We start from the raw sequence: 23,129 nt of genomic DNA on the forward strand, positions 1-23,129 counted from the left end.
CAGACATGATTACAGCTCTCGCTCCATGATCCAGTGCCTGTCTGAGCCCACTCCTTTGATTTCTCATGATTCTCTGCTGTAGCCAAAGTAATCAAACAAGAAGCTCTGCTCAGACAGAGACTTGACCCTGGCATGACATTTGTTAAAGTCGTACTACAAATGGGAACCATTTGTCAAACATCTTCTATTTTATTCAGAGGGAATGAGGATGTTTCAGCAGGTACCACTTTCTCTCGTGTCATATTTTACTGCTGACTGGAGGTACAAGCAGAGATTTATTCAGTTGTGTATTCCTCTATAGGGTTGTACAAACAGTCCCATAGGTATCACAAACATTAATTATCTTCATCTAGTGATGGCTGTGACCAAACAGGCAGGCAGACCATTACCAGGATTTAAGAAAGTAAAGCAATTTAATGACATCAAAAAACACCAATTAACATTCTTAACATGCAATGGCTGAATTTTTACAAAACATTGCAATTCTTCTGATCATGGTGCTAAAGTTAACATAATGACTGTGGTCTGAATGACAATATATTGAAAGTAACACAGTAAGGCTTGTTAAGATTGATGTAACAGTGACTACAGTGTCCATATCTCAGCAGGATGGGAAGATGTCACATATATACATAATCTATTACAGGTACTGTGCACTTTCTTCTTAAAGAGCCCAATACACTTCACACATGAAAATCAGTTCACTGATCACAGGGAGTAGTACTCAGTAGAGTTGGATAATGTTCTGTGGTTCTGGAGATGCTTTGTCGGGTCTGAAAAAATAACTGATGACATCGTAGTGATGTCACCAGTGTTATCTCAGCTTAGACTTTGAGATAGCAAATTACTGTGTTGCTGTTAGAGTACAATTTATTTTATTTTTTTTAATTTTTACAATCAAAACTATTTTGAAGAGACAAAGTAAAGGTCTTTGACAAAAGGGTGTTTATGCAGAAGTGTCTTTCTAATGACAGAAAGATATATGGGAAGTTTTAGCAAAAGACACTAAATCCCTGGAAGGCTGCTTTAAAGGAACAGTTTGATGTTATGGGAAATATATTATTATTATGCTTATGAGAACGATTTTGACAGATTTAATTACCTTTGGGACTATCGTTTCCAGTCTAAGCTAACTGGCTGCTAGCCGTAGCATTGGGACCACCATTTCCAGCTAAGCTAACTGGCTGCTAGCCGTAGCATTGGGACCACCATTTCCAGCATAGACTGTATAAAATAACGGACGTAGCTACCATTTCATCACCCATTGATTTGTGGACTCCCGTTTTGAAGCCTTGCATTTTGGCCGTGGCCATCTTGGATTTTTTGAGTCAGAAGAAACCATATTTAGGCGAGAGGGTGGAGCCACTGAGGGGCGAGGGCTGGATCTGACTGAGAACCCGAGGACACTATCTGCAGATGCCTGTCACTCACAGTAACCACACTCTTAATTGTGGGTAACTTTAATAAAATGTAAATGGGCGAGTTATATAAAAATCCACACTACGTACAGTTGTCATGAACAGGAAGTCAGCTATAGAGTCCAAAACCGTTTTTTGTACAGGGCTGTAAACATGTTGATTTTTGCTGTTAAACTGGGCTTTTTAATCATGGCTGTCTATGGGAATTAACTCACTTCTCATGCCAGCCTCAAGTGGCCATTCAAGGAACTGCAGTTTTTGGCACCTCCAAGATGGCTTCATTTTATTTTTTTTTATTTTTTTAAGCCCCAAAGGTTGAAGAAGGTTTTCATGTCTTTATGCTAAGCTAAGCTAACTGGCTGCCAGCTATAGCTTCATATTTACCATACAAACATGAGAGTGGTATAAATTGCCTCATCTGTCACCAAGAAAGCAAATATGCATATTTCCCAATATGTCAAACTATTCCTCTGAAGACTGTTCGGCTACTGTGTTTTCACAGCAACTACATTTACAATACCAGCTTGTGGCAAAGGCTTGCATTGTAATATATGCTGTCTATAAACTGGATTCAACTGTGTAGTTGTAGTTTTAATACTAAAGTTCTAAAAACAGGGTGAAGAACTGGTTTACACAACAATTTCTAAAGAATGAGATATATAGCAAATTTTAATGGATAACATGTTTGAAAATCTCCTTCAGATCTGGTACGGCAGTTTATGGAGCTGTTATAGTAAGCACAGACCAAGATCTGTAATTTATAGTGTCCAATGGATGAAAATACTAAACAAGACATAATAGCTACATTTTATTTTCCTCTAAGATCACAGGGAGCTTCGTGACTCAAGAATCATTATTTCTGATATGTAAACGTCCTTGTTACTTCGTCAGGTATAAAACCACTGGCAAAAAAATAAGTTAATAGGCAACCTTTATACACATCTTACATCATATTTAATGAATCAATTTCAAATATAAAAGGTCAGTAATATATGCTCCAATTGAAAAATATCAACTTGATATCCCCACTTACTGTATCTGTGGTCTACTACAAGATGACATCAGAGGCAAAGCTGCATATAATGATGTGCAATGGAGAGTGAAATGTCCTAACATTTGTACAAACAGCACTGCAGCTGAAGTAATGGAGATAATAAAAAGAAAATCCAAGCCCTCTACATTTTTTGTGTAATAATAATTATAAAAAAAGACACTCCGCACATACAATATACACTATATATACACAGTATTTAGTAATGGTCATCCTGTTGCAACTTGACAAAACAGAGCTTTATAAAATGTGGGTGGCAGTGTGCAGTTGGCAATGACGCATTACATTTGACACAAAACTTGTGCTCGGTATGGATAATGTCTGTTTCCTTTTTCATTTGTTCCTCGCAGCAGGTTTAATGAAAACGTTGTCCGGGAGAGGATGGATGGCTGTTCCGCTCCTCATGCCGGGGTCTGAATAGTGGCTTTGATCTCAGCAGACGCCCTTTTCTCCTTTCGCCCCGCATACTCGCCGATAAAGGAGCCGTCCTCGTTGAACTGAGCGTCCTCGTCGCCGTAGTCCACCAGGCTGTCCCCGCTGTCCCCTGCTTTGATCTCTCTGCTCAGCGAGTGTTGGCTGCCCTTCAGCGGCTTCTCGTCGTTGTCACTGCAAGAGCGGCACAGTGGATTTAGAATCACCTCATTTCACCCATGGCTTCACTCTATGGCTTATTGGAGAGGCTCCAGCTATCACTGCTATCACCTCTACGATGAGCCTCTGTGACTGACATTAGCCTCTCTGCCAAACATTGGGGAACGATCAAACAAACACTCGTGCTAAGACAAAGTGATGACTGGAAGAGAAATGAGGTATTGAGGGGGGCATTAAACTGCTGCTGATTATTTAAGCTGCACATGCTTTGGTCCTGTAACACATCTTACTTGCCAGATGACAAAACAGTATATGCTTTTATATGATTAGGTTCATAAGTAATTCCCTGTTTTCACCAAAATTAGCACGTATATGCTGGTTCTTTAAATACAGGAAAACACACTAAAAATAGGCTTCTTTTCTATTGCCAGCAGACCAGAGTGTGCACATGGCTCTGCAGTAAACGAGAATGTGTTACTTTTTTTTTTCTTTTTTTCCTGGTGTGTCACTCTTTGGCGCCTCTATGAGACACACCAGGCTTTCAACTAAATCCTATGTAAACCCATGGCAATAGTTGACACTCAAAGCAACTGACATAATATAAAGGGTGAGAAAGGAGGAAGGAGGAGGAGGAGCTGAATGGGTCAAACAAAGCAAGGCTTTCACCCAGGACACCGCAGTTCATGTCCCCTGTGAAACCAAAACTCAACGTTGTTTTAACGTAACATTTTGTAATTTACGTAGGTCACTCACATGAAGTATTTACATCACATTACGTTACTCTTACTTAACAATTGCACTTATTTTAACGCAAAAATAATCTTTTCCTAAGCCTGACCATGCAGTTTTGTTGCCTAAACCCAGCTGCAACAGTTTCACAACTTTAACCACATGTTACAGTGTGTTTCAGCTGTGCGTCACAAACAGACGCGAAAGGGTGTCCTGCGCCTTGCTATGAGACGCTGAGGGGTGTGAAAAAGCTTGTGTATTTGACAACATTTGATGAGAACAGAGGGAATTTGTGGCAGCACATCACTGCATCGTAAGTAAAAGGGTTGATAATTGGTATGTCCCCACAGGTGGCCAATTTTTTTTCAAGGACTGCATAAGCAAGACCTGCCCTGCTAGGGTTAGGGTAAGTATGTCAGGGTAAGCTATTAAGAAACAGAAAAAGGAAGAGTAGAGCAGATCACACCTTTGCCTTCCTAGAAAAAATGGTGTCATTTTTTCATCACTGCCAATCGGAGCCAATCAGCTCTGAGCTGGAGCTGAGAAATACTGTTGACTACTGCAGTGTCATTTGTCCTGTGAGTGACTGCCGATTGTAACCTTGAGACAAAAACCATATGTTGGTGGGTGTTGTTTGGATTAATTGCTCTGATTTGGGGTTTTTTGTCTGTTCAAATTATTTTTTTAATGTTGCCAATATGACGTCCATTTAGCGTTTCCACTCCAGACAGTACACTTAAATGTGGGCGGGGTCAACTCATGCATGGAGTAAAATTCCAAGTAAATGTTCCTCCTTAAAAGTCGGCTCAGTGAGTTAAATTATTTTTTCTCAGACTACAGCTGCTGTGAGAGGCAGCAAAACTACTTTTCATGTTATGGTTATAGTTTGGTTTACTAATGTATGTACAACTTGCCATGGTATGAACAGTGGTTACACATCTTCAAAACCAGCCGCAACTCAGCCCTGAGCAGGGTGACCATCTGCTACTGACCAATCAACGGACTGCAGTGTTCACAGCCTCACCTTTAAGTACCAGATCTGTGTGCTAGGTACCCCAACAGAGGGGGGACCAAAAATGGGAACGGTACAGAACGGTTCCAGCAAAAAACGTGTACCGAAATGAACTGAACTGAACCGTACCGTAGCGTACCATCAGTGAATTCACAAGCTGATAATAATGAGGACGTGGCTGTGGATAAAGAGAGTCAAATTTGCTGCTACTTTGGGATTGTGATGTTACTGAGACAACAGATTACATCCAAAATTTCAGGCTGTCAAGGGCTACTTTTATGTCTGTCAGCGCCTCCCCACAAGACTCTCGAGGCAAGTCACTGAGTTCAGGCGACCCATCTGTGAGTGACGTAAAAGTTGCTTGAATTTAGAAATGACTGTTCAGACTGAGGTCAGGTTGCAGAAGATCAGACTTGTGTCTGATTCGGGAACTGCCCATTGGTTCGACAGCCCATTGGTTCGACATCCCATTGTTCCAACCATATTAAACTCATTGTTCCGAAGTCCGTTCCGAAATCATCATGATGCCCTGTGGTTAAGGTCTGGTTAGGTTTAGGCACAAAAACCACTTGGTTAGGGTCAGGAAAAGATCATGGTGTGGGTTAAAATGAAAAAGAAAGTGACAAACACATAAGCCGTGAGCCTGCTCCGCCTCAAGCCGGTCGCGGCGCACCATACGCCCGCCGCGAGCCGTTCAGCACCGCGGACAGTCGGACTAATGGGATGTCGAACCAATGGGCTGTCGAACCAATGACCAATTCAGGCCCAAATCAGATTTGAAAAGCTCAGATTCCATGTGGTTTGTGCTGTTCACTCTGTTATGAAAAAAAAAAAAAACAACGGATCTCTGTATTAAAAAAAAATCTGATTTGGGCCACTTTTGCCTACAGTCTGAACGCAGCCTTGGTGATAGATTTATGAGTATCTGGTGCAACCAGCTCCTGGAGTCAACATGACAAAGTATGAACCCTGTCACACTGAGCCACATCAGCGTTTGTTGTGCTGCACAGATCCCACTGATTGGAGAATTACACTGAGACTCATGCTGGGGTAGACTTATGAAGCGGACCACTAAAGGATTAATGAAACGTGCCCAGATATCACTGCCCTGGAGATGAGCTGCTTTCAATTACACTGATTGGTTTTAGCTTCCCGCTGTGTGCCGGGCAGCTCGCGTTTAGCTCCTTCCGGACAAAAAATGGCGACATCTGAGCGGCGCTGTGGCTCCCTTTATGATACAATGTCTATCACAAACAACAACACAACACAGTATCTAAGATCACAATGACCTATAAAGGGATGCTATCACTCGGACAACACTGATGTGCAAACAGCTCAGGGATGCTACCACTGTTTATCACATACTTCCAGTTACTCAGGCCTTCAAATGTCTTGAACAGAAGAAGTGTAAGGCTCCACGTGAACCTGGTGCATGCTGGGGTGTCTTTTCAGCGAGAGGAGGAATGCAGAGAGAATCACAGAGAGGACAGCAGAAGAGAATTTCATACTCTGTTGCACGTGTATTGCAGCGAGGTGGTGAAATAGTGCTCTGAGGGTTACGCTTACCTGTATTCACAAAATGTGTCGTCATTCATGCCCTGGGATTCCACGTCTGGGTGGAGGTCCTCTTTTTCTTTTACTGCTCACAAAATGAAAAGAAGATAGCAGTGATTTCCTCAAGAGGAGGCTGCCAATGACGATCACTGTGTCCCCTGACTGTTTCATTGTTTGAATAAGTTAGACTCTCAGTCCCTGATTCCCCACACTTATTCGCTTAATGAAAGATCAGTGCAAGCCTCAGAAAAGATTGCAAAATTTCAAGAAATACATTTTTATCTCACATTAGTTTTAAAAATATCAAGCTTTATTTTTCATAAAATATTTTTCATCTAACCTGACTTTTTATATGAATGTCAAATTCATGATACAGTGCACATTTAAAAGTATAGTTCTATAGTAACAGGAGAAAAAAAAGACGCGGCTCAGGCAAATGAAAGAAAAGGTTGCCGGAGCTACGGGTGATAATGAGAACTTAATGAGAAAACAAAGGACAGAGCTGCGTCTCGCTCTTTTTTCTGCTGACGAGCGAAGCGATCGCTACCCAGACGACAACCTGACGGCCATTAGCTCTGAATAATAAAGCCGATAAGGACTCTCATGCCCCCAATAGCAGGAATAACATTGAGATACCACAGAGCTTATGTCATCATTCCCTGTTCAGCTGCTCTGTGTGCAGCATTTGCATTCTGTCTCGCTGTGGGCTGCACTTTGTTTAGATTGTTGCTGGAAAAAGCTGCAAATAATGCCAAATTCAAATGCTGGACATGGAGTAGGAATGCTCATTTTCCTATCAATACACGAGCCTATTTATGTATACATTTGCATTAAAATAATTTAGTGGCTGGGAGAAAAAAAAAACATATCAGCTTACATATTCCTGTAATGGCTTCTAGTGTGATTGATAATTTGTTTCATAGCAACAAACAGCCAAATGGAAATCTAATGATGCTCCGAGCAGCAATTACTATTCAAGCAAGGTGAGTGTGTGTGTCTATATGTGAGCACCTACCGGAGTACTTCCCTCCTTTATTTCTGTTGACAAAGCAGGCGATCAACACAGTGAGTGTGAGGAGAGCGATGGCACACATCAGGCCGATAAACCAGCCCTGGGTGGATATTCCTCCGTGGACGCTGGCCAGACCTGAGGAGAACAATAGCCGGTGACTTTGACACACCTTGGCCTTTTCATCAGGACACTTGATTGAATGTTTACATCGACAAAGCCTATCTGATGCAAAGGCTGAAGGTGGCCGGGCGCGCCGCTGATGGAAACGGTCCAATATTAATATTAAACAGCTAATCCTGCTTGTCTAATTAATCAAGTAAGGAACGCTGTACAAATGTAATTCCTCTCAGCGAGTCCGCGCGGCCAAATTAAATCCTAGTGACACCGCTAAGGACCACACGCCGCGGCTTGAGTCACTGCTCAAGGACGCGCTGGGTGCAACTGCACTCCGCTCAATGAGAGGTCAATTAGTTCTGCCTGCTTTTCTTTCTTTTGTTGTTCTTTTTAGTTTCCCTCCTCACCTGTAAACCCGGTCGTGATAACATCTTCAAATAAACTAGAATTATCAAGCCAGCTGTTTGGAATGAGGCGCACAGTGTACTCAGTCCCAGGGTCGAGCCCGTCAATGATGTGGAAAGTCTTAGAGGTGTTTAAGGCCTCTGATATCTTCCAGAGACCCTCACCTGTGCAGAGGGTGAATGATCAGGGTGCGTTAGTACTCATGACAACACACTACTATTGAATCTAGTGAGGATATGAATGAAAAGACACGAAGGACCATTTCAGACACAACACATCTAAAGGTATCAGATGTTTCACTGAAGCATCCCTCTAACAACGTCCATAAACTAACAGATGAAAAGGAGCAATATGAGCTTACGGTTGTTCATGTATGCAATGTAAAACTCTGTGTGCTCTCCTCCAGATATCCAGCTGATATTTGTGAAGCTGTCACTAACAGCTGAGCTAACATTCAAGATGGCAGGGACTGAAGGAGAAGTGAGACGAGATGAGAAAGGAGAGAAATGGCAGAGAAGGGTTAGTAAAGGACAAAGCAGATCAAAGCCTTAATGTAGGGGTTAGGAGTGTTGTCAGTATGTGATGAAGGATGCTTATTGCTCTTCACCTTCCATGAAAGGAACAAGTGTGCTCTTCTGATTCTTAACACTATCGTGAGGAGGTATCAATTATGTCTGACAGATGGGGACTTTGGGTGAATAATAATATGGAAATGAAAGATGAAAAATGAAGAGCCACAGAGACCTTAAAGGGACAGTTCAGCCCCAAATTTACCAGTTTAGATTGTTTTGGTGTGAGTTGCTGAGTGTTGGAGGTCTCTGCTTTCTCACCATTATAATTGAACTAGATGGTGCCAAAAAACAAACCAAAACAAACAAACAATGTACACTTGAAAAACTCAACAGCAATGCCCCCTTTCCAGAAATCATGACTTGATTACTCCACAATAATCCACAGTCCTTGCAGTGAGCAGTTTCATGTAGGGACAATTTTCTGTCTACCAAACTACACCATATCACTGCGCCAACCATATCACAGCACAGAAGGAAGAGTGCATCTACTCCTGTACAATGAGGCTCTTGACTGTGACAGCACAAGATGGAAACATTAATGGCATCCTCCTTGGCTGAGCTGCGACATTAGCTAGCTCAGTGGTGCTAGGTGAGTTAGCAGTAGATGCACACGTCCTTCAGTGCAGGGACACAATTAGTGGGTGTCGTTCAGTAGGAAAAAAAAACAGTAGGATTGAGACAAATACTCGGATGAAACAAGTATCTGGTACAGATAATGTACTTTTTACGAGTATGAGTATCATCCAAGTAAAATGTCTCAATATTCGTGCTCATGATGAAGCAAAATCCTCATTTGGGTCGCTGTTTGATCAAAAATGACCTGAAGCTCCATTCTAAGACTGTTCTGTGAATTGTTTTCTAATAAAAATATAAATATAGCAACTTCTGGTCAAAACATATCAATTTCTACCCAGTTCCCACCCATTTCCTGGTCAAACTCCAGCCAACTAAATTATCTGTATCTGTATCTGTATCTGTATCTGTACTTGAAATGGGCAAACAGATACAGATAACGGTACCCGCTCATCCCTGGTTCCTACATGCAACTGCTCACATAAAGGTGTGTGGATTATCTTAAATAACCGGACCATTACTTCTGAAAAGAGATATTACTTTTGAGTTAACATGTTTTTTGGAGCTTAGAGCACCACAAGATGAGTGCCATCTAGTTCCATTACATGTATATTAGAGAAAAGTCAGACATCTCTATGGATTATATCTCCAACACTCTGCAACTCACACCTAAACAATTTATAATGATGAATATATAATGATGAATAGTACTACAGGTAACAGGAAAAAAATATGTATTTTAAGGACCACAGTAGGCCATACTATGATATGTCATGGTCATATCACAAAAGATGTTTTACTCAGCCAGCACTAGTTCAAATAATGTCTGTTCTCAGGGCCATAGCCAGAATTTTAGAAATACAGTCCTGAGGTCTAATCACCCCTAAAAATGATATATTATCCAGAACTGATTAGCTTTCGATTAAACATTTAGTCTTTGATATGACAGAATATAATAAAAAATGCCAAGCACCTTTTCCCAGGCCTGACGTTATGCCTACAAATGTCTCATTTTGTACATCTCAGCCCAAAACCCAAAGATATTTTATTCACTACGAAACAAAATTGATTAAAGCAAAAAAAAAAAAAAATAATAAAAATCTTCACATTGAAGACCAGAGCTCTGGTGTTTTTGAATGATTAATGACTAGTTACTAAACAATAATTAAACAATGAATCCATGATCAAAGTCGTTTCTGTTGATTGATTAATCAAATAATAGTTTCCGCTCTAATGTTTAGTAAATAAAAAAAATCTGCCTCAGTCTTTGAAGCCAATGATGTGTAATTTAATTCCCAGAAGCAACACTGGGGACATGAGCTCAGTGATCTCAGTGGCTGCTACAGCCTTGGTTATACTCTCTTTCTTTGAGGTGTCCAATTATTAGTGGGCTTTCATAATCATATTTTATGTTATTTGCTTTGAAAGCAAGAACAAATTCCATCCGTACAAAGCTTTATCTGCCTCAGACATATCATGTAATGTAGCCTTTTGATACCCAACAGGGAAGACAAACAGTCTAATAATGTGGTGAATGATGTGCATCATTAGTATGGGGAAAGTATGCTTTGACAGCAGCTGTCTAAGCCAGTCAACAAAGCACAATCCACTTCATTTCCCCACGGCAAACATGCAAATCTTCTGCTGTGTCTCCTGCTCAGGTGCATTATTTGCTCAGGTGATAATTCGGCACACAAGGACACCTGCGTCTGCACTGCCCATACCAACCACTGCAAATGACACTCTCTGACTAATGCTGATGGATTAGTCTGCATCTATGGTAATTCCAATCATTGGAACTGTGCGATGACTTCGCCTGACATAGGCCCTGAAACTAAAAATATCCCAAGGCTGGCTGCCGTGTTTTGTCACTGCACTCCTCAGTTTGCCATTAAATGCTGCAGAAAGCAGCTGCTCACCCAGCAGGGAGCTGCTGCCCTGGAAGACGCCCCTTCAAAGTCAGGAGGCTTTTCTTTATAAGGAGAAGCCGGAAAATATTCTGATACAGGTGCCTTCAACAGCTTCCACTTATCCACTTATCTCAGTGTCCTGCAAATATCACCCTCCCAGTATGAGCTCACACCTCCCCGGCACGGCCCAGGAGGACGTTCATCCTCACTATTTTCTCTCCGCTCAGATGCTGCCCTGGACAACTTCTTGTCCCTGAGCGGTGTTGCTGTTTACCCAGTTGAAGATTACATGGAAATGTCAGGTGACTGTTGGGTCAATACACTGACGTGTACAGCGGGGATCGAGGCCCAACAGATCAATCACTGACAATTAGACATATTTGTCCCCTTCAAGTGACTGCACTCCACAGCTTCACTGTCGGGTCGGGATATGGATCTAGTATCTTAGATTTCCCTGTGGTACAGCAGAGAAATTAAAACCCGCTTTTTCCATCAGTGTGCCCTCCTCTTATAACAAACAATAAAACAGAGCTGTTACTTCACATTTCAATCCTTGTTTCAACTGGATGACACCATTTGTTAAAAGTAATCTGAAATAGTAATCAGCCTACATAATATGGAGGTATTTTGTATCTTTGTTTATGTGTTATCAATTTACTTTGAGGCCAACAGTCAACCAAAGGGGTTCAAGGGTCATCACATCACTTAGTAACTGCAAAATGTTCTGACTAAACATAAACATGTATTTGGTTTTCCGACATTTCCATATTTATGTCACTGTCTTTGCTTGTCTCCGTGGATTGATGCTGGTTGTGTCAGAATGTGCTGCAGCTCTACCTATGGTGGAACGAGTGGGTTTGGTCACTGGGGACTTTGGAGTGCTTGGAGGTGAGGGGGAAGCTGACTTGCCTGAAAAGAAAGACAGACCTTATGGTTATCAAATGGGATAGAGCTCCGGGGTGCTACATACTACTGTTAGCACACATGCTTTTTTCAGCTAAACTCTAAAATTAGTAACTAGTCGTGTCTACTGTGAATCATCTAGAAGAGATAAAATATATTTTGCATTCGTTTACACTCAAGGTGAGATGTAATTTGACTTGATCTTGTCTTTTAAAAGTAAATGGATGTTCTTTTTGTACATCATTAACAGGAAGAAAGAGGGATGTCTGATGTTCTTCCTGGGTTGGGCTCTTATAGCATCATTTATCTCCTCAGCTTGAGTTAGACATGTTGCACTGAGTCTGCTGTTGCTCGGATAAAAGTCAATATTCGTTTACAGTCGCTAATGAGCCAAGATTAATATGAATTTATAATTAGGTTACTCATTACCATTGCTATTAGAGAGGAAGCCACAAACTTTATCTAAGGAGAAGTTGACAATTTTCTAATGAAAGGAGGCATCAGAGTGCTCTCTGCTGATGGCAAGGGCACACAGCAGACAAGGTCAATTATCTGCAGAGCAGCCCGGTGTTTGGAGCTTTTAAATTCTGTACAGAAAAATATAAAATGTGTCGACCTGTTTGAGAACCCAAACCTGATGATTTATTCAGGCCTGTAGCACCTGTCCTAATTTCTAAATCTAAAGCATGCACCCGCTAACTAAAATAATAATCACCACTGTGAAACATGTCATACCCACATACAGCCAATTTAGAAACACATAATTCAAAATGAAGTATTGGACCCAGTCCCAATACAGCCCTTGCTCCTACCACTTAGTTCTTACACCTCCAATCTGTGCTCACATCCAGGGGTAGGGTGTCCCAATTTGTGCTGGGATAGAGGGGCAGGGTGAAGTGTTTGGGCTACATGACCCTTCAAATGGAGGTTTTTCAGAGGCACACTCCAAATCGAGTGTTATGAAAAATCATTGACAGGAAGGCTGCACAAGCAACAAAAGAAACCAAATGTATTTTCTTCATTAATAACGCTACAACAATTATGATAACCTTTGTATTATCTATTATGGTCCTTTCTTTTATAACATAAGCATAACAAAGAAAAAAAACGCGAGTAGTATGCTGATGTCTTGGTTGCTAACTAGCTAGCTAATTAACATTGTTGTAATTGTTGTTGCTGATTTGTGCATGACAGTCCCACGTTTTGACATATTTCCATTTTGCAAAACAAGCACTTAAACATACGTTAGTGTGATCACAACTGTCTAAAATGGTAGAAACTATCTTTGAGAAAAATTTATTTGATGCAGCCAGCCAGCAGGGGGTGATCAAGATGTTTTGGGTTCACATTTGGGGAGCTGTCATGTGGTCCATCTTTAGCCCCTTTTACACTGCCAGATTTTCCACTAATGTTGGGCCGTTTTGCCGGCAAGTTGCGAGCGTTTAGACACACAGAGCCAGATTGGTGAGTTGATCCGAGGTGCCAAATTTTCTGCCTTGGAATGGTGATAGCAGTAATGAGCAGCTAGTACTAGTAGCAAGAGGGAAACGCAAACCTGAAAGACACTGTAAAGATGAGCAGCTGGGGAGACAAAGAATTGCGTGCCCTCCTTGTCCTCGTAAACAAAGAGGCCATTAATCGTCAAATGAAGGGAACAGTGAAGGACGGGCCGACTTATGAGAGAATCGCCGAAGGACTGACCAGCCGTGGCTTCCCTCCCACTTCACTGTTTACATCACATGCTGAGCTACATGTTTTGTTACTTGCTCACGCCCCCCATTGCCCTGAAAACAAAAGTAGGCAGGCGGCATTTTGCTGCACTCCCCGATTTTGTTTTTATACTACCAATGCTGAAAGAAGGCTGATTGGGCTTTCCTGCAAATTAGCACAATTCCTATTTTAAAAGGGCTTTTATTTCACAGTATATGGTGCAGACTGGCAGGGTACGTAGGAGCATGGGTTGCTAATGTTACCCTACAGAGCACCACTAGGGGTCTGGTAAAGGCCAATAATAGTTTCCGCATCTGTGTGTCCATGACGGTCGGCTTTGGTCCGTGTGGCATAAATATCATCATCAACACGTCTGCCAGGGTCTGCATTGAGCCCTGTGTGGACATCCGTGTGCAGCACATTTTTTGTGACTACATGAACTGTAGGAATGGCAAGCGCTCCGACTGCACATGTCCAATCTATTGCTCCACACCCAATACAACAGCAGCTGCCTCACCACTGTGAAGTTAGCTTCAGGTTGGAAATTCAACAGACATTCACTCTGGACTCAGCAGTATCTCACTAGTTTGGAGAGTAATTTAATTTTTAATTTTAATTTTATATACTTTATTAATCCCCGAGGGGAAATTCAATTTTTCACTCTGTTTGTCAATTACACACAGGTCCAAACACACACATGCACAAACTGGACCTATACATGCACTAAGTGGAGAGATGTCAGAGTGGGCTGCCCATGACAGGCGCTCAGAGCGGTTGGGGGGTTCGGTGCCTTGCTCAGGGGCACCTCGGCAGTGCCCAGGAGGTGAACTGGCACCTCTCCAGCTACCAGTTCACAATACATATTTTGGTCCGGACGGGGATTTGAACAGGCGACCCTCCGGTTCCCAACCCAAGTCCCTATGGACTGAGCTACTGCCGCGAGAGTATGTCCAAATCTTAGTGAAGCAGTACTCTTTTTTATTTGATGACTTGTTGGATTGATTCAGCTGTGAACAGATCGGAAGCGTCCTTGCTTTTCTGATGTCAAATGTCATTGTGATACTGCCATTCTTGCCATTGTCACCACTGATGACTACTTATCGGGGTCTTGAAGGTTTGCCCTGTGTTATAGGGGGATGTTTAAACACTAACCATTGTAAAGGGTTGTGGCAAAGGGGCAGTCAAAAAACAAGGGATGTGGGTACCACAAATGGGATTGGGCCCTGATGTTATAGCAGTGTTTCAAAACAGTGTAGGTATGACATAGTGCCACAGTACTGACATGAGCACAGATTTACATACTGAGGCCAACAGTGGGAGCCAAAGTGGAAGCTGCAGAAAAAAATAGAAAAGAAAGAAAAAAACAGACAGAGGGGACAAACAATGCTAAGCAGACATTTACACATTCGCTCACATTAACAATACACACTGAATGATCACAGGTAATGCTTTAAGCAGTGCACGTTTTAGTGGCAAAAGAGAAAGCAAGCAGAGGACAATTAACAGAAACGACACTGACATATACACACACACACTGATAGTGCAGCTGCCACAAATAACTTTCATGCTCCAATCTTAAGTCTCCCGCACACACACACATGAAACAGCTCCACAAAAATTCAATACATAAAAAATGAGTCCTTCTCCCTGTAATCATTTCTGCTGGCTTTTCAGCATGCAAATAAACAACCCCTAAGAGCCAATTAAGTTTCTTTCTGTGATTGTAAGGATTCTTCCAGTAAACACTAAGTAATCGCTCGCATATTCAACACCTGCAGTGAGTTGCAACATTAAGTTGAGTCGTTTTGTTTTTGCATAACGCAACTTGAATGACATATTAAATTTCTCTGGGGTGCATTTGTAGTAAAAGCACCACCCAATTATTTATGCTGACAGTATCTGTTGCTGCAGTCCATTTCACTGACGCTCAGGTGGATCCAAACACAGTTTCCTGTTTCATTTCCCGTCCAGGCATTCTTACCAGCGCCTGCAATCTCACAGGAGCTTGACTTGAGTTTGTATGGCGTGCAGTCCTCAACAAATGATATGTAATTGAAAAGAAAAGATTACATGCTACAAGCCGTCTCATTATGATTACTTACCCAGCAACTCTTTCATGATTACACAATTCAGTATCAAAACCTTCAGTTTCCCTTCTGCTCAAAGCAATTTTCTTTCTTAGCTGATTGTTTCATAGCTCACACTCTCTGTCCAATCAATAAGCACTTGCTCTCTCATGACAGTGACAAATGAAAACCTCCACTACACCCATATGAAATTGTTTATCCACAAAAATTACTTACATGGAAATATGAAAAGCTTGGCTGCCCAGGCATATATCATATTCCGCTAGTTCAGTGCCATTTTGAAATGGTGAAATGGCTTCGTCACCTACTTCACTTCAGCCTGAATGCTCCCCGGCCAATTCTGCACCTCAAAGCTCGTCTGTGATGTCATTGTCTACCCAAGGAGGCAGCCCACTCACCCAGCTGCTCACCCGCACTCACAGAGCTTATCCACACATACAACGCCTAGTCAGTTGCTTTCTGTAGCCTCCATCACTCACTTGTTTCTAGGGTAGTGGTGCACTCCTCGCTGACGATGGGCCCGCAGCCCACCGTGGTGCAGGAGCGCAGGTAGAACTTGTATTTGCTCAAAGGCTCCAAGTCACGCAGGATCCATTTGGTGGTGTCTGGGTTGCTGATGTCTACTGTCTGCAGGGGCCCCACTTCCTCAGTGTCGTTGACTAGATTTAAGAACAGCAGAAAAAATGGTTCATTCTTTTAATACAGCCCTCAAATAACACTGTTCATTTACCTCAGCAGAGGCTGTTGCTGTGGTTCAATCAATGTCAAACACTGCACTGTCTCTCTGTTTCATTACTTTCAAATACATAAAGTGGAAAGGTAAAATATAACACGATGTGTTACGTTGGCTTCATCACTGTCAGCTGTTTGAGTTTTTGTTAAGTGTTTGTATGTCATACAAAAAAGTCATTAAACATGTCAGTGTTATATGTCACAAAGAGTCAAAGTATGCGCACTTTCCCTGTGTGGCCCTTGATCCTACGCTTCCTCCCTAAAATGGCACACAGTCATTAAAACTCAGAGAACCCCTGATCTACGATTTTTGTTTCAAAGTGCTCCAAAATGGTAAGTTTAGCTGTTATTTCCTTTGGGGTTGGGATTCCCTCCAGTTGGGTCACAGAAGGTGTTGATTGAAAATGCCACCCCCTCATGTCAATAGGTGATTACAACCCTGAGAGGAAGTACAGGGACAGAGGGGATAACAAATTTGTGTTTAAGAGGGACCTCTAACTTACTTTGCACATGAAAAGGAGGGGGAACAAGGCACGTTTACAGTCTGCACACCCTGTTCTTACACTGCTTAAAGGGAGCCTTTTTGATCATTTTCAGTTTTTTGTCAAATTCTTTGTATCCTAGTGTCACTGAAAGACAGCACCTATTGTTCCCACCCCAGTATATACCCTGTAACTAGATTGTTCACACACTGCATGAGGGGAAAAGAGGAACTGTTTCATTTTATAAGTCACAAATTTCATACTGACATTGTAATAAGGGAACATTCTCACACCACAATGGTGTGAACAAGTGCCTGCTTTATTCTACAGTCCAAATGCCCTGTACTTACACTGAAATAAGGGAGCTTTTCCTCCACATGATTTAAGAATTTTTAAGGTTTTAATGCCACTAAGACTGAAACTTAAACCCAATTTTACAATCAGCAAAATTCAAGGGAAAAAATAAAATGAGCTGACAACAATTACTTAAGGTTAGGGACAGTTTTAAATGTTTATTGTAACGTAAAACATGACTTTCTTTCTCGTGGCTGAGACAACGGTAGAACAGAACTGGAGAATACCAGGCATTCATTGGTGAGTTTTCTTGGCAATGTTGTGTTTCTCACTCTAGCCCCTTTTACACTGCCAGATTTTCAGCGAATGTTGGGCCGTTTTGCCTTGCTGATTGGTGAGTTGATCCGAGATGCCCAATGTTCCGCCTCGTAGGGTAGTCATATTGAACCTTTTTGGTTTCAAAAGAACGAGGCGCCCTTCCGCCACGGGAGGGGCTGTTGATGACTTGTGGGAGGGGCTGTTGATGACGCTGCACGTGCGACCCACTTGCGGTGGATAAACAGGAAACAGCTGATAGCAGGAATTAGTGAGCAGCTAGTAGCAACAGGGAAACACAAACCTGACAGACACTGTAAAGATGAGCAACTGGGGAGACAAGGAATTGCGCGCCCTCCTTGTCCTCGCAAACAAAGAGGCCATTAACCGTCAAATGACGGGAACAGTGAAGGACGGGCCAACTTATGAGAGAATCGCCGAAGGACTGACCAGCTGCGGCTTCCCTCAGAGTACGTCACTGTTTACATCACACGTTGAGCTAAAGGTTTTGTTACTTGCTTGCGCCTCCCATTGCCCCGAAAAATTTGAAAGATTGATTCAAGACATTTTCATACAACTTAAGGCCTTATTTTGAGACTTATGAATTCAATGTATTTCAAGACTTTGTAAGGATCCACAGGAACCCTGATGTTTTTGTGATTCCTTTACTTTAGCACACACTAAAATTAATTTTCAGCTTGCACTCTGATTTGAAGCACAAAGTCTGGCGTTTTTAAAATACTTCCAACTGTCAATTGCAAGACATTTCAATGATGCCAAAGAAAGCAAATGTCACTTGTCATTTTTGGATTGCGCATCTGCTTTTTTTGGCTTCAACAAAAGACAACTTGTCATTTGCTTGTTTGGCTTCACTCCTCTTTAAAATGTTGATCGTGTCCTGCACAGTCACAACTAGAATTTATTAGTGTTGTCTTTGTCTACATTGTGATGGGATCTAATTTTTCACTACTTAAAACAGCACAGTAGGTAGGGAGGTGGCATTTATGTTCTTTGTAACAAAAACAAACACAGCAGGTGTTCAGGTGACCTTTGCTGTGAAAGAGGTGCTACGTCTCTCTGGTAGGAGGCAGCAGAAACAATGACAAGAATGTATTGGTCTGCTTCTCTTTTTGCCTGGACACCACCCACTGTTATCAGACATCACGACTTTTATTTTGTTGTTGTTTTGTTTATCGGGGACAAAAAACAGTCCACTTTTGGTAAATTATACAATCCAGGCTGTTGCAGAGAAGAGGCTATAAGCATCACTTTTCTAGCCTGTGGATGGATACTTTCTCACTTATCCGGAAGCACTCAGGCCTGACAGCTGGTGCGCATGATCCTATAGAGTGAACTGGCTGAAGGCTGTGTACTTTGGCTCCTCCGCTGACTTCAGACAACAACATTTCCAAATATTCTTCAGCCCTACTGGGCCAAATAGGGTTGGCCTTGTGTAGTGTGAAACAGACCAAGACTTAGCAACGCTGAAATCTGAGAGTGACCCGGCAGTTAGTATGAGCTGAGCTCAACTGGGAAGAAAAACAGAATGAATTGAAGCCAAGGTCATTTTAACTCCCACTCGTGGAGATCAGTGCAGTGCAAACTTCACTCTTGATGAGTTGCTCTGAGTAACTCTAATATAGACTGGTGTTCACAAATGTGCACAAAATACTAATCAAGTGACAAAATCCTCACGTAAACTCTTCGCTGCAGCTCCTCTGCCACATGGCAACAAATGATGCAGCAAACTGCTGTGAATGGATCAAGTGTGAGCCCTCATCTTTACGTCTGTGACAAACTTATCTTTGCCTTGTCAAGTGGTGTGACTAGCTTCCTGAGAGAGAGGCTGACTAGTAGTTGTTCAGTCTGTACTGGCCTAATCTGCCCCAGGCTTAAAGTGGGTTAGCAGCTCTTTGAGGCACTGTGACCATGCCGCCTACTTAATGTTGAGGGGAGCTTTGGGATACATACAGCCTTTACATTCAGGAATTTATTTAGTGATTTAGAAAAGAACGCTGACAAAAACTTTCTAAGTTCAGTGAACAGCTATTATTAACACTACAAAATGTACTGGTGGAGGAAAAACCTCTATAATAATGTCCTCTATTGGATGTATCCCACCGCATCTATTAGCAGGCCAGTGTGCTGATAAACGCACTGATCTTCTCTGGTGACAACTTGATACGATGATCAAAAGGTTTCGTGCCACTTCATAGCAGATTAGTTTAACCGCTTAAACGCCCTGGTACTCCTGCACACTCAGGTTGTTAAACGATGTTACAACAGGCCTTCCTGTGAAACCTGTGAGACGTGAAGCTATTACAGGCTGCGCTGAAAATGGGCGTGGCCCTACAACAGCTGTGCTGCAGCTTGAGATTCCCTTTGTGTCGCTGATGATACACTGACAGCTGGCTACATTATCCTCAACATTTCGCACATGACTTACCTCAAGGGGACTTAGAAAAAAAAAAAAGTCACACTTCAAAGAGCCCATCAGCTTTATTGCTGGGGTACAATGAAAACGTCCTCTCCTGAAACACCGTATGACACTTGGCCTGCTTGTGCAGCCGCCAAATCAAACTCAATTAGCCGGGAAATGTGGCACTAAGACGATGTTAGAAGTTAGTCGTTGGCTTTCGTTATGACTTTTGTTTAAGGACGGTGAAGTGTGTGCACACGTGGGTTCGGTGACGGTATCCCCCGGGACTATGAGCAATGGCGACGGTGTCCCCTGCGGACAGGATGGGGTCAGTAAAGCCGGACCTTAACCGGCTGTGACACAGTGGCCTTCGTCAGCACTGGCTGAGCCACGATTGTGACACGCAGTCCGGCGGACATCACCCTGACATGTCTCCTATATACACACTCTGATCTCAGCGTGACCCCGGCCCTATTAGAGAAGCACAATGATTTTCCTTCCCGTGCTGAGGATCATGGGTTAGACAATCACTAAGATCTCCCACCTTTCTTTTACCATCACACTCCTGTGCTGTAAATACATGTCTGTATCAATACAAAACATTATGGAAGTAGAGGCTGTGCATTCAAAGCAGTGAGGCTATTAAGATCTCTGATATACAGTCACTGTTTCCAAACTATAACATATGGCCTGTGTGTTTTATGTATATACTCAGTTTATTTTGTTCTTAAGAAGGTACAAGCTGAAAAGGACCCATAGATGTAAACACTATTACACACAAGTGGAAAAGCAATACATCCTCGTGGCAACCAAGGGGCATCAGCATTATATCTGAGTTAGTTAAGCATGAGGTGTGGGGATACGTACTGAGCTGATACTCCAGGAGGTACCCGGTGAGAATCCCATTAGGCTCCAGTGGCGGGGCCCAGACCAGAGAGACAGTGTGCCTCTGTACATCTTTGACCCTGAAAACAGGATTTTTCTCAGGGACTGTGGGGGCAAAGAAGGTAATACACACAGTAAGCAGTTGAATTCTGCAACCCAGTTTCCTTAGCTATTATTAGATTTTCCCTTCAGTAGTTGTGAATCAATACGCTCCATGCTGTTTTTCCACAATCCTACCTCCCTCTGGGGTTTTGAAGTTGAGGGGATGGCTGCCGGGGCCGTTGCCCTGCCCATTGAAGGTCATGACGATGAGGCTGTACTCAGAGAACGGCGTCAGTCCTGGTACTGTGGCGTGGTTGCGGTCCCCGGGAAATGTTAGGGTATGTTTGTCTCCGTGGCTTTTCTTTGCGTCCACCAGACTGCGCAGACGCCACCAGCTTACCTGCATTGGGAAAGAAGACACATCCTCAGCAATGCCTGCAAGACATCAAACCTTTGTGCATCACATATATGTTTGTGTGACAGAATGCTGGATGAGTTATTGTGTGTTTCTCTCTGGTGGTCTGTGCAGGAAAACATTGAGCTGGCCAAGTAAGGCAGACAGAGTGGGGTGAAAGAAGCAAACGTTTAGAGCAAGGTCAGGGCCATTCCTTTTAAGCCGTGTCTAAAAGCAAAGGCCTGTTTTTGAGGTATTACCCTGTAGCCTCCCAGATGTCCATGTAACTTGTCCTTGTGTACACGCGTCCAGCTAACCTTGACCACTGAGCTGTTCATCACCTCCACAGCTACATCCTCAGGTGCAGCAGAGGGAACTGCAAAGGCAAACACACATTAGAACCTACAGTAAGCTAAAAGTAAGTCAAGGAAAAACAGAGCAGAGAGGAAAGACTTGCAAAAATAGCCATGTTTCCATTCAATTGTCAGGTGAATTAAGTGAACTGTTATAATGTTGCAAAATAGAACTGCAGATTAGACGTGTTTCCATCAACTGGTTTGGAGCGAATAAACCAGGCTACGCAAAGCATTTTTTTCCCAGATGTTGGCAGCATAGGCTACGCTTTAAGAAACGGTTGCAAACCAGAAAAAAAAACAAATCGCCTTGGTCGTCTAACCAGTCTACGAGAAGAAACAAAGAGGTCTTCAGCAATTTGTTTCAAGTGGACACGCTTTAATTGTTCTTTCATGTCAGCTTGTATTGGCCATGTTTCATGCTGTCTAAGACAAAGTGAAACAATTCCAATGCTCAGGAAGACATCCACAGCAGAAAGCTGCTCAGTAATGTGAGTTAAATGTTCGCTATTCGGCAAAGACATTTCCATATCCCATTTAGTGCATCAACTCTTTTTCAACAACAGCAGAAACTACTGTATCTCAAGCGTAAAAGTTTTTTTTGTGCAACTGAGAAAGTTTTAATGAATTTTCATAAAACTTTTCTAATGTGATACTTGTGCATAAAAGTATGTTAATGGAAACACAGCTAATGACACACCAGTTTGAGTTATCCTGAAAACAACTCAAATGATTTCATTACTGTTACTGTACAACTAGCTACATTCACTGATCACCTATTAGGGACTGACATCAATGGCCTCTACCTACAGTCACACCAGCTAATGTAAATGATAAAACCATTGAGCTAAGGGATTAAATACTGTATTCAACAACACCACATTTAAGTGAGGACACAACAAGGAGAGGAGTCATGACCTGAAGTTACTTCCTGCGGGCAAGTCCAGAAGAAAGCTAAAGACAGGAAATACAGTAAACTTCTGTACAGGCTGCTTTTCTCTTGAGAAACTGTAACTTGTACAGTATACCGCTGTGAAACTGAAAGTCAAGGTCAAACTCTCAGGTCTAAAACATTTCAACAGCACGAAAAAGCTTATAAATAAATCATTTCACAAAGTCTCCCTGAAAGTATCAGTTAGGCGAAAAGGGGAAAACATATTTGAATTAAACCAAATCTTTCTCCATAACATCATAGATCCTAAAGACACAACAGCTGCTTGGCACTGTGGCAGATCCAAAAGGCAGCAGGAGGTGAGTGGAGAATTTGTGAACTTTAATACCCAGAAACAACATGAGTCAGAACTCCAGACACAACGTTATCTAATTCTATCCACCAGAAGAATCTGTATTCTCTCTTCACTGATAATAACAACAAGAAAGGAGATGCAAATATTCAAAGGTCTAGCTTTCTTTCAATGGTGCATTTGCTCTTCTTGAAACACTTTATACTCAATTTGACTTGTAAGTAGAAAAGTAATTTTACTGCTATTGTACAAGGAGAAAATCTATTATGTTTGTTTTGGGTTTATGGGCATCTTCTAGAACATCTTTTGTCAAATTTCCTTTAATGCA

The 23,129-nt window shown here is 42.2% G+C and overlaps 1 protein-coding gene across 8 annotated transcripts in view; it reads right to left on the bottom strand.

Annotated features, from left to right (window-relative positions):
- Positions 1-1,175: 1,175 nt before the first annotated feature.
- Positions 1,176-23,129, bottom strand: part of chl1b (cell adhesion molecule L1-like b) — an 83,562-nt gene continuing 61,608 nt past the window's right edge. For 6 of the 8 annotated variants that reach the window (XM_050037762.1, XM_050037759.1, XM_050037764.1 and 3 more), the window contains 9 exons: positions 21,465-21,580; positions 21,006-21,210; positions 20,751-20,873; positions 16,121-16,300; positions 14,857-14,886; positions 11,779-11,850; positions 7,371-7,502; positions 6,368-6,440; positions 1,176-3,075 (listed from right to left, as the gene is read on the bottom strand). In XM_050037762.1, the coding sequence (XP_049893719.1) occupies positions 2,871-3,075; positions 6,368-6,440; positions 7,371-7,502; positions 11,779-11,850; positions 14,857-14,886; positions 16,121-16,300; positions 20,751-20,873; positions 21,006-21,210; positions 21,465-21,580 (1,136 nt within the window). In that variant the 3' untranslated portion in view covers positions 1,176-2,870. The remainder of the gene's footprint in view (positions 3,076-6,367; positions 6,441-7,370; positions 7,503-11,778; positions 11,851-14,856; positions 14,887-16,120; positions 16,301-20,750; positions 20,874-21,005; positions 21,211-21,464; positions 21,581-23,129) is intronic. The other 2 variants (XM_050037763.1, XM_050037765.1) reach the window with 2 other exon arrangements.

This window comes from Epinephelus moara, chromosome 24 (assembly GCF_006386435.1).
Source record: "Epinephelus moara isolate mb chromosome 24, YSFRI_EMoa_1.0, whole genome shotgun sequence".
Taxonomy (NCBI): domain Eukaryota; kingdom Metazoa; phylum Chordata; class Actinopteri; order Perciformes; family Serranidae; genus Epinephelus; species Epinephelus moara.